General features: G+C 35.4%; 1 protein-coding gene across 5 annotated transcripts in view; it reads right to left on the bottom strand.

Moving 5' to 3' along the window:
• LOC145683977 (uncharacterized) overlaps nucleotides 1-11,307 on the bottom strand; it is a 75,454-nt gene extending 64,147 nt beyond the window's left edge. For 2 of the 5 annotated variants that reach the window (XR_014131218.1, XM_081755720.1), the window contains exon 1: nucleotides 11,024-11,307. Coding sequence is in view for 3 of the 5 variants with exons in the window: in XM_081755720.1 (XP_081611846.1) it covers nucleotides 11,024-11,158 (135 nt within the window). In the remaining 2 variants the exon portion in view is untranslated. Of the gene's footprint in view, nucleotides 1-1,706; nucleotides 1,862-10,296; nucleotides 10,660-11,023 lie in introns of those variants that run through there. The other 3 variants (XM_081755722.1, XM_081755723.1, XM_081755724.1) reach the window with 3 other exon arrangements.
• Nucleotides 11,308-12,759: the final 1,452 nt, after the last annotated feature.

The raw sequence follows: 12,759 nt of genomic DNA, 5'->3' as shown, positions 1-12,759 counted from the left end.
ATGTCCAAGTGTATTTATGAACGTCGCGATGTGGGAATTTTGTACTATTCATGATGTCATTACTATCCTTATGCAGACTTTCGTTCCCTATAATCGGTTTGAAAATATCCTCTCGTCCTGCCTTCGCATTGAAATCCCCTAATAGAATTTTCATACGGTATCGCGGGAGTTGGTCAAATATCCGTTCCACTTCTTTGTAAAAACTATCTTTTATATCGTCATTTTTATCTTCAGTTGGGGCATGTACATTTAAAACAATAATATCACACCACCGTCCTTTAAAAGTAATAAAAGAAAGTCTGTCAGTAACAAATTCATCCCGTTTAATTGCTGGTAATATTCGTTTGTGAATGAAAAACCCTGTTCCTAACTGGTGATTTTTATTTCCTTCCCCGTAAAAGAACGTAAAATTTCCGGAATTCACAAATCCATTTCCTTCCCACCTAACTTCCTGAACTCCTACTAGGTCCATCCTGTATTTCTCTAACTCACTCGTTACGGATTTTAACGCGCCTGCCCTATAAAGACTTCTAATATTCCAAGTTCCAAATCTCATGTCCATTTTCTTTTGCTGAGGTCGTACCAAGTTAACAGTCCTTGTTCGAGGCTTTCGTGAATATTTCTGAACAAGTGCTTTTTTTTTTTTACAGGATGAGGTTGTTAGCCTTACCCAAACCCCTAAGCTGGAGGACCACTCCTAGTCGGCTGTCCGCGACTGCTTATTCAGTATATTCGCAGCTAACCTCTATATCTAGAGGCCTTCTCCTTGATCCGCAACCTGAGGACGCGCCATGCCGTGGTGACAGGAACCCACACGAAAGCATATTTATTTTTTTTTATTTGAAATGAACGGGATTTATATAGTTTAACTGATTTCTTCTTGAAGTATAGTTAAATGTTCGTCCTTTGTCAAAGTAGATAAATTAAATGTGATTATTGTGTATCAAAATTATACATTACAACTTTCCATTCCTTATTTTCACTACTGGATAAAAGTATACGAACTTTCGTTGTACTAGATCGTTCCTTGTCCAATATTATGTAAGAGAGAGAGAGAGATAAGGAACAAAAGCAATAGTCCTAGGGCCGTATGTGTGGGTTTCCTTGGGGTTCTTCAGTTTCCTGCTGTTTTCTTCATTCTATCATTTCGTTTATCATAATCACAGTCTTCCTTAGTCTTGGATCATAATCGTAAAATGTTAAAAAAACTGTACTGGACCGAGATCCTGAAGTACAATCAATTTAACCTACACAATTAGTCAATTCCCATAAAAATCCATAATGAACGCCAAATAGGGCGTTGGAGGAAGCAGTTTCAAAGAAAAGAGGATATTCTCACAAAACAGAGAAGTAACCTATATTTTTGTTTATTTGTAAATACCTTAAAGTTGAAACTCACGCTTCATAAATTTTCTGAAATAAGCGAGAAAGCTGAAGTTATTAGCTAAAGAAACCAAGGATAGATACAATTATCAGTGAAATTATAGATTCTTCGTAACTGTCAACTATATCTTCTTGGTGAACTATATCACAATCTGTTCTAGAACATTTTCTGGGCTATTCCATCTAAATAAGAAAAGTTTTATTAAAGAAAGAAAAGAATACTTAAACACTACTGTTGTAATTAACACTAAACAACTTCCTAATGGCAATAGTACACAATAATATACTTATGAAAAAACAAACAAAACTAATGCAACTTACACCTTTAAGAATCTGCACATATATAAGTGAAACTGTAAGATCTGTGCTTTGAAGTTAGTTTTTACAACCAATCCATTACGTCTCTGTGTGCTTGTAGTTAGGTAAGTAACGTCATAGCAATCTGATGATTAAAACTTGGCCGCTGCGGCAAAATAAACTACAAAAACAGCAGGCAAAATAACAAAATTAAAGAAAAAATAATAAAAAAGTTGCATGAAAATAAAAACGAAAAAATTAAAAAAGCATGAAAAAGTTTAAAAACATAGGTATAAAAAGCATAAAGAAATAGTAATATATTACAAAAGCATAACAAAAATCAAAATAAAAAATCCAAAGTGACATGAAAAAGCAAAATAATTACTTTCAAAGCATCACAATAAAACAAAACAAAAAAAGTTAAACAAAAAAGCTGCGAGTAGTTCGATATATGATTATACATGAAAGTATAAAGCAACATAACAAAACAAAGGTTGTATTATAAGTGGCATCAGAACAAAACACTTGTTAAGTAGCATGACAATTTAAAAGAACGTGAAAAATAAAACCGTAGAAAAATAATAATAATAATGCGAACAATTTGAAGGAAAAGGTTGGTTCATTGGCCTATCTCCTACAGTGTTGAGATTCCTCTCAATAGCACACAAGTCTAGAATATCCAATGATTATCAAATTAAAAAGTAGAATAATAATGCTAAAGTTTAATGCAAACAAGCCTAACGAAAGCTGTAGCTATGGTTTAAAGCATGCCCATTAAACAAACAACTGGAAGTATACGAAACAGTGACAACTATGTTAGGTACCATCGGTTCCAGTGAAAATTGGCTACTTACATGCAGTAAGTATATTCTGAGGCAAAAACTATTATGAATGTAAGTATGCATTTCTAATGTACCACTACGTATTTAAAAGAGCGTAACCTGTAAATGACGTTTTACGAAAACTACCTTCTTTTCTCTATATATTCGAAGGTTTCAATAACAACGAACAGTACTGATATACTTATTTTCAATAATTTTGTTCAATAAGTGCATAAAATTATTTTAAAAATTAGATGCAAGAGACGCAGCAAGCTAACATTTACATATATAGAAAGCAAACAGGGGAAATTTTAAATCGAAATATGCAAACAGCAACCTTCTTTAACAGTCTTCTTCCGTAAGCCAGAAATGAGTCAACGAAACTGGTACAGCCAAAGGTTTGGAGGTTCGAATCCGCGCCAGGGAGAAATGCTTTTTTCCTTAAGTAAAACTATGGAATAAGGAAAAATAACCAGGGCGTCTATTAAAATTCCAAAATGAAATTTCGTGACTTTTTCGTGACCTTTTCTTTACCAAATCATAAAATTTTCTGACATTTTCAAGAGCGAATTTGGGTGCGAATTAGGCCGAATTTTCATCCATTCGATACAAACGTATTTTGCTTGCGATTTGGTAGCGTCTAAAGCCGACCATAGACATTTTTGGTGGTGAATTTTGACGTTTTATAGAACAAAATTTTTCAATCTGTACTTACATTTGCACAGTTAAAAAATCGTGACCCAAAAGCTAAATTTCGTGACTTTCATGACCGTTTTCTGATTTCGTGACATTCGTGACTGATAGACATCCTGATAACGGCTCATAACCACACGCTAGATGTCAGAAAAAAATACAATATTGAAACAGTGATACATTAACACACGAAGAAAAACTTTCATTAAAAAAAGTGTGAAACAATAGATGTCAGCGTTCGTTAGTAGTTGCAATGCTGATAATTCTACGTTCAGAAATCTAGACTCTTCAATGCATTTCATATTCCATGAAAGACGTCGTTTCTTCAATGGTGTGCATCGTAAGAGCATTCTATTGGAAGTGAAACGTATTTTATAGAAAACCCAATAGCTTCAAACTCATAAATGATGCCTTTGCATATAAACAGGTACTGACTTCACATATTGTAATTATTTCGAAGTAATCTTATGATTTAAATCATGAAGGACGTGCTCAAAGGTATTGCGGCAGGTAAAAGAGGGAGTTTGGAAAGAGGCTATAATTGATCAACGGTATTAAAACACAAAATCGTAGTACGTGAAGACAGAAAGGTTAGCCGCAGATCGGTACATGAAAGCCTCTCGGTTTCGGAAAATGACCTGCTAATAATGAATACGTATGATGATAAGGATCTCGAATGATTATTGCCACAGAAACAAAAACTCTTGAGTGAATTTTGCTGTATATAAACCCTACATATTTGATAATGATTATATAGTACATCCTACTGTAACATCTATCTATACGTGACACACTAACTACTTCTCGGTAAAGCATTTCTTTATTTTATTTTATTTTATTTTATTTTTTAATTCTCAACTAAAACTTTACATATCCTTTCAATACGAATAACGCGGCGATATGAACACATCTCGGTCCACAAACTCTATTAAGGAAGTGCCGCGTGAAATAATTTGGAACTAGCATATTACAAATAACCATGTCCAAACAACTTTGTTAAACAAAAATCACAAAATAATTGACGACTGTAGCAAACCCCAACAAAACACTGGTTTGTTATGTGTATAACTTTTTATCACCAATAAGAAAATGTTTTCTATCTCTCGATCCTTTTTAAGTTACACAAATAAAAAATAAAACTCATTTTGATCTACCATGAATATATTGAGTGACTGAATGATTTAATGGAAACAACTTCAAGGTTAGCCTATTTATTTCTGTCATGGAAAGACCAAAAGCCAACATACGAACTGTCGTAAAAAAAAAAAAAAAAAGACTTCCAACATAAAAACAATTATGGACAACACAGTTTCCAAATCTAAAAATAGGGAAATAAAAACTCCAAAACATATAAAAAATCGAAGGTAAAAAAGAAAAATATGACACAAGTCATGAAAAAGCTACAAGAATAAAGGACAAAACAGAGAACAGATAACAAAAAGTATAACTAAAAATATTGTTATCTATTTAAATAATAATCGAATAAACACAAAGAGTATGGGTACGAAAGACCACGTTATCCTCCAAAAGCCTGACTATGGATTTAGGCATCTTAAACATTCTCTGAGACCTGAGTATATCCGGACATTCTACAAGAATCTGGAAATACTCAGAGGCCGATACAGTCTTTGCAATACGAAAGGTTAGTATCATGCACGAGATGAGAGTATCCGACACGCAAGCAGCCGACATCACTTCATCTCGGCGACTAGAGCTCAATGACCTCTGCCAGTGTCCTAAAATATGTTTTCAGAGTATTAGAGTTTATTTAAGTTGAGTTGATTACCATCTGTTTGCCAGAAAGAGCACAACCGCTGGAGGGAGCAGATCCAGAGATCAGAGCATAGAGAGATTTCTTCAGTGAAACACCTATCAATGCGGCGTTCTTAGTTGCTATGTTGGCACTCTGGTTTCCCCGAATGTTGATTTATCCCGGAACCCAACACACATCGACGACACAGCCTTGTTGATGTAATTGATGGCATCTCACAAGTATATCTGAATACGAAGCGTTTACTAATTTCATTATGCAAGCTTTTAATTACGCTTTGCGAGTCGGTGCAGACAAGCACTCAGGCAGGGAACGGTGAGGCGCATGGTCAAGAGCAAGCTTAACTGCTGCTAACTTAGCAGTGGACACTGAATAGACGATGTAGACTAAATTCTGATATATCCTTGTTCGTGACGAAGGTACTGTCAACAGAATCTTCACTTTTCGAACCGTCAGTATACAACACTTACAGTTCTAGCAACGCTTGAAACTCTTTCTGGTAGTCTTGAGTACTTGTGTGCTGTTTAGTGTGTAACGAGAACCAAAAGTCGAACAATGGTGAGTCAACAGGTAAGATAGATTGGCACAAACGTATAGCAGACATACGAATACGTCTGCAGTGAGATTCTTCAAGACACAAACATGGCCCTGAGACCATCCTGCATACCGGTCATAAATCTGCCACCGATGTAGCGCGAGATAAAGACTCGGTCAGAAATACAACGTACATAGGCTGTATAATTTCTGAGAAATCTTTAACCACACCAGGCTGACGATGGTTTTGGTTTCTACGTAAAGGCTAGCCCAAAAGGGCTAGAACGAAACGCATCAGCAATTAGCCGAATTCCCAGACGGTGAACAGTGTCAAGTAGTTTCAGCAGAGAGGAACGAGCAGACGACTAAACAATACAACCATAGTCTAACTTTAATCAAATTCAGTAAATATAATTGAAACAGAAGAATACTATCAGCATCCTGGGTGGAGTGTGATAGTACAAGAAGTAAATTCGGAGCTCGGAGGCGAGAGTACCTAAAGTAACGAATGTGTATTATCTAAATTTAAACGACAATCGAAACTCAAACGTTAAAATCGGAGACAATATCAACAAATAATAGACGGGTACAAGTCCTAATCAATATGCAAGTTTGTTGGCGGCAGAAATGTACACACTGAAAACCTATTTAATTCGACCACTGAATAAGATTTAAGGAAAATTAAGCTGTCGAATAATACCGCGAAGGTACGTGGAGCGACAATTAATAACTACATCGTTCACATAGCATAGACTGGAGTCCGGATCTGAGACAGAACACTGCTGATGGTGACAATAAGAGCACTGCTTTAGGGAACACCTATGCAGACATCGCTCTGTTCATACACTCATGAAACAACGTTCATTTAGGAAGTCTTGATGAATTGTGCCCGTGTGAGCACGAATACCTGTTAAATACCCACACGCTCATTTGCGTCATATGCCTTCTCTAGATCGAAGAATATAGTAACAAAATGCTGACGATAGAATATTTTTCTTGGAATCTGGTTACCGATTTGAGCAAGTCTGTTTGTAGTGAACCTGAAATACCAAAATTCACACTGAATTCGCTCACAAGAGAATGTGACTATAAACACGAAACCAGGAGCTTGTCCATTATATGCCCTTAAAGTTGTAGAGCAACGAGTTTGTAAGCTTGTGGCTGTCACTGCAGCTGTCTCTGATTTCAGGATTGGAAGAATCATAGCTTCACGCCGTCGAGGTGGTAAAGCCACAGTGATCTGAGTGGATGCACTCCACGCGTCAAGGAAGCTGCAAGGGAAACACTATCAGGAAGAGGTCAATAAAAATGGCTACCGGATTCAGTAGCTTTTATGGAAAGAATCGCGATCCTTTTTTAAAAGTCGTCAAATTTTCACAGATGTGTTAGAATATTTAGTTTCCAACAATTAAAAACTGAAAATCCACGAGCTGCACACATACAAACGCACAAAGCACCACAACTTGACTCTTCCCACAAACATAGCAAAAGAGAGGAACGTTAGCTTCATCAACACCCCTGCGATTGTCCACTGAGTTTGGTTAGATTTTGCACTAGCTATGGTGTGCGGCACTAGACAACTTATACGAAGTTAGCTAACACGCCTTCGAAGTCACACGTTTAGAAACCTGCATGCTAAAAAGAACAGTGATTTATCATTAACGACGCTTCTTTGATCCAAATTCATTTTCCGAAAGAGAGTACTGGAGTGGAGTGGAGTGGAGAGTCCTTGTTGTAAGCAAAAGTAGGAAGGAACACTCTTGTCTTTTTTCATTTTGTTGGAAGTATGCGGAGAACAAAGCAGCTACCCTCAGCAGATCATGAAACTGGCTACCATATGAATATATATATATATATATATATATATATATATATATATATATATATATATATATATATATATATATATATATATATATATATATATATATATATATATATATATATACACAAAAAGCCTCTCTTAAATTCTTCAGAGCTAATATTCTATTGGAGCATTTAGAACATTATCAATCACCTAGCGCTTCCCATATGTAAACAACACTGTTGGTGCGCAAAGGTGTTGACTATACACGTATTGTCTATATGCATAACATGCCTTAAACAAAACAAACAAAAAAAAATCTCATTCTATGAGCAACTTTCCATTTTCACCGGACATCCTCACACCATGGAATTTGTTTCGTAACCTACCGAGAAATGTGGGAATAGCACAACAGTTAGGGCACCGGGATAGACTCTTTACAGTCAGTGTGATTTAAGTATTCCTTAAGAGAGACAAGTGCTTCCTTATGAAGGATTACGGTACATTATATTGGCTCTACATTATTATTTTATTTACAAGTTGGCGCCTACATAAATATGTCCCGTAGACTTTTTTTAAAAAATTAATTAGTAATTTTATCCTGAACTTTCCACATATTTGCACCTACTTTATTAATAAGCATCCCAGATATAACATATTGTTAGTCTCCTGTTCATAATAGCCCTCCTTTTATGTGTATACTCGGACTTTCCAGCAGTTTTTATTACTGCATCCAAGAAGATACCACTTGGGTTAAAACTACTCTTATATTTCAATCTGAAACGCTGTAATAAAGAATTGCCAAGTAGTCACTAAAAATTGTCTACATACTAAAAGTTCAACTATTAGATCAGACAGATTGAGACTCTGCCTTTCGTAACACAATCACTAAACAAATCATCAAACCAGATAACACAGTATGAATACGCAATTCTACGCACAGACTACGGTTTTAACTTCACTATCCAGTTATGGTCGACCCTTCCACCACCAAAGTCTGACCTACAAGAAAAGAGAATTTACCTCATCTCTCCACCCCTGAATCTCTTCCTGATTGTAGACAGCGAACGGATTAAGTATATCTTACAGCATCGTTTTGAACACAAGAGAACTACTACAAGTATTGCAAACGCCTTTTCATGAGAGACACGAATTTAAAAAAGTGGTTCATAGGAGGAGACCAAAAATAAGCAAAATTTACAACAAACAAACAAAAAAAAATCGTGATTTAACTCTAGTTTCGCTGGTACGAACAAATGTAGTTTATTATAACTGTTGCTTTTATGGATCTAACCAAGTAGTGTCCAACCTTGTTTACCTGGCCACCTCTTCGTAAGCCCTGCATACTTCACGTCCCAACCCATTCCCACAACAATGACAAAACGTCAAACATGTAGAGTCTGTGAAGTTTGCTAAAACTAAATTGTAAATGGTCACTACAATTGGTGCTTTACTCATAAGTTCAGTGTTTATTTCTCTTAGTGGTATGTGCCCCTTCTTGCTCATGTCCCTCCAAGTGGCGAATCACTGATCTAACCTGACTAACGTTCATTCGCCTCTACTCTCCTGGAATTTCTTATTTAACGGAAAAAAAAAAACGGACTTGCTATGGAGATAATGTATAACTTTCTTTTTGTGAAATTAAGGCATAAAAACGCCCATAAGATGAACATTTATTCATGTACCTTCAGTATCTTTGAGAAGTTTAGTAACTGTGTTGCCGTTGGGCGTTTTCACTTTGGGCATTTCATTCATTTTTGTTCGACTCAGTGATTTGGATCTTTCGGTTCCGATTTTGGGAACGTGTCTGTTCTTCTAGATTCGTTATTGGTATCGAGCCACATGGTGAGTTACTGTTGATGGTTACGTTATGTTGGGCAAGGTTAGGTTAAGTTAGATAAGGTGAGGAACTGGTTCCTACGGTTTTTAATGAACTGTTCCGAGGAACTAGTTCCCTACGAATCGACTGATTGAACGATTTATTGGACGAAATGACCAAAGTAAAAACTTGCCACTGTGTTCTATATTCTTACTTTACAAATAAGTTTTACTTCCGCAGACAGTTCTACCAAAACTGGCAGGTAGAAATGGACATTTGTGTGATTCTTCAATAAAGTGAAACGAAAGTGTAAGATTGTGTAGAAAATACGAGTGAGCGTAAACCGAACCAAAACTATTCTAGCAACCAATCATATTACAGAGGCAACCAAGATGAAAATTTAGAGATGATGATACCTCATCTAATCAAACTTAGTGAATGTAGACCAACCAACATAGAAAAATGGGAAAATATGAAAAATCTGGGCCATAATCGATAGAACCGTCTACGGAAGTAGTGCCCAAAACGCTGCATCAGTTCCCGAAGGAGCAGGACGCTCATACTTTAAGGGATTATTTATTGAGTATGTACGAACTTACAAAGGGGGTAACAAAGCGACTTTTATTTACTTATCGACTGATACGAAAATAAAAAAGAACGTACCTGTACTTTATCTATGAGTATGTGTGTGTGTGTAGGGGGGGGGGGGAATTTAACGCATATCGTATGTCTTGTGCACATGGATACTTCTTACTATTGCACTACGTAGAAAATTTATGGTATTTCATGTAGAAGTGGTAATAGAACACAGTAAAAAACGCAGATCAGGAGGTTCTCATGTATACTATTACCTGAGTTATTTCCATCCATCACATAGCATTGCTACATATTCAACCGGCCTATGGTGGGACATTCGTTGCATTTTAGAAGACTCAAAAATGGAATCTCGCAAAACAAACTAATCATAGATAATTCTTATTGTTTATAGCACACACAAAATATGTATTCGTACTAACAAGAAACTAACATTGCTTCGTAAGTTATCCTCCACTTACAAACTATTACTATCTAACTACCAATGCTTGGCAAACCTCTCCAAAAGCATTTAATAAAATGAACAGCATAGCATTACTTATTCGAACAAATGTCATCAAAATACGTTTACACTGCTTACCTTGCCATATTATTGTAATTCACTTCTCGTTTCCGCCATTATTTCATTTTATATTAACATTCACAAAACAAATGTGGGCCTAACATAATTTCTATGACAACACAATAGTTTGCATATTCACTTTCGCTGTACGAACAGAGAACATAACTATTGTAAACAAATGTGATTTAAATATATTTATTCTATTCTATTTAAATCAGTCTTCTGATGGGCTGCTATAAATAAAAAGTATCATTAAATGAATTTTCAGTTTTGTATATTAATTTGTTACGTTCTTTCGTGTTCGTGCCGTATGTCAGCATACTTCTTCATATGCTTATGTTGCTGTCACTTTTACGAGATTTCTTAATTATCTTACAATACCAATTATGATTTTTATCAACATTTCTGAATTTTATAAATTTAACTTACAAAATGTTGACGTTACGTACTAGCTAATTACTCCGCATTAACGTTAAGCACCGTAAATGGCAGTCGACAAAATATTGACAAGTATGATAATCATAGCGCTAGCGAGACCTTTTAAATGCACGATGAATATTGTTTATGTTCCTTCAACTGACAACTCAAATTCGCACGAAATATTATATCCTTCCGAATACAGACGCTTTAATTACTTTCCACATAATATAGTGTATATGCACTAAATTTACGCTTTTCTAAGTTATATTATTCCACCGGGTACATACAATTTGCGAACAAAGGGTGCCATCGCTGAGGTACTTACCGCAACATGCAAATACTTCTTTATCTTGGTTTCTAGAAAAAGCCGCTTTCCTTCTTCTCCAAAAATAAGAATTCCATCTACCTGTTCTGCTGTACAAATTCGACATAACTTATCTAACAAAGACGTTGAACCCATTGTTTTTTTAAAAAAGTTTTTCGTTTTTTTATTCACCCCATCCGATCAACACAAATTTCTTGATTATTAACGATTCCCTTACTTATGACCTCTAACGACGACGCCGTAAAAACAGCAGCAAAACAAGTGACGCTTCGAGAGCGCTTGTGAAAATTACTTTTATTTGATTTTTTCCCCTTCGTTTCGTGTAAGCAACGACAAATTACTGAGCTGTGATATACCGTCTTAGGCATGTTAAAAAATATGTGGTTCCTTACATCATAGTCTTGAGAGTTACTTTTATTTGCGTTACGAGCAACTATATTAAAAAGGATATTTAAGTAGAATACTTCCAATAATAATAATAATAATAATAATAATAATAATAATAATAATAATAATAATAATAATAATAATAATATAATATAATCGACTTTTTTAGACGATAATACGCAAAATTAGTCTTCTAGCTCATTATATCTCTTTCTTTCCTTCCTTCTATTGTTCGATTCCCGGCCATGACAATTTGTGGCGGACAACATCGTGCCCGTGAGTTTTCTCAGGTTTCTCCCGTTTCTTCCCACATTTTCATTCCGACAATTCTTTCATCATCATTCACTTTCATTAATTATCCACCTTTCTTAGCATAAAGAACATAATCGCAGGAAGTAAAACTGTACATTTTGTTTCATTTTTCCTTTTGTCTCTCTCTCTCTTTTATACGTCAAAATACCTGTATCTTGAATTGACAAATGTATTTTTAAAATTAAAACTGACAAGTAGTATGCGCGTGATTGTTGGGAGTGTTTGAGTGACTGTCAGAAGCAGGAGTAAAATTGAATCTGAAAGTTGACATCTAAATTTTACGTCCCTCGATTATGCCGGCTACGCTAAAGGAGGCGGTGATGATGAGAAATGAATAAAATGGTGGAATGAAGAAAGCGGGTGGAAACGGGAGACCCGAAAAAGCTCATGCACACGGTGTTTGTCCACCACAAAGCTCACTTGGCGCGAGCTAGGATTGAACCAAGGACCCTATGCATTACAGGTGAGGGCTCTACCACTGAACTACCGCCAATTAAGTGGCTTCGAGTTATGATAATCTTATTGTAACACTTGCAAATTCCACCCTTTTTCTTCCCGGTTTTTTCTTCTCAAGAAGAGGAAACATTAAAAAATGCCCAAATACGTCTTTAATTAATAAGTCCAAATACCAACTTTCATGTTCCTAACCATGACAGATTTCGAGATATGGCCATCTTATTTTGACAATTATAACCCCTATTCTTTTTCTACCTGTCTTTTTTCTTCCCTTAATCTAAATATTAAATTTCATATCCTAACCTTAACGAATTTTTAGATATGGTCATCGAATTATAACAATTGTAACCCCACCCCTTTTCTTCAATCTTTTTCTGCCTTTCTAGATCAAATTAAAAAAAAAACGGTTAAAGGCATCTCTAATTATTTTAAATAAGAAATCCAAATACCGAATTTCGTATCTCTAACCTTAAGAGATTCCAAGATATGGACATCTTATTATGATAATTGTAATTTCCTTCCATTGTTCTCATATCTTTTCTTCCCTTCTATGTCAAATGTTAAAAAAAATAAATAAAAAA

This window comes from Thermobia domestica, chromosome 4 (genome assembly GCF_964235325.1).
Source record: "Thermobia domestica chromosome 4, izTheDome1.hap1.1, whole genome shotgun sequence".
Lineage (NCBI taxonomy): Eukaryota > Metazoa > Arthropoda > Insecta > Zygentoma > Lepismatidae > Thermobia > Thermobia domestica.
Note: the sequence above shows the minus strand (reverse complement) of the source record. Positions and strands in the feature narration are given on the sequence as shown.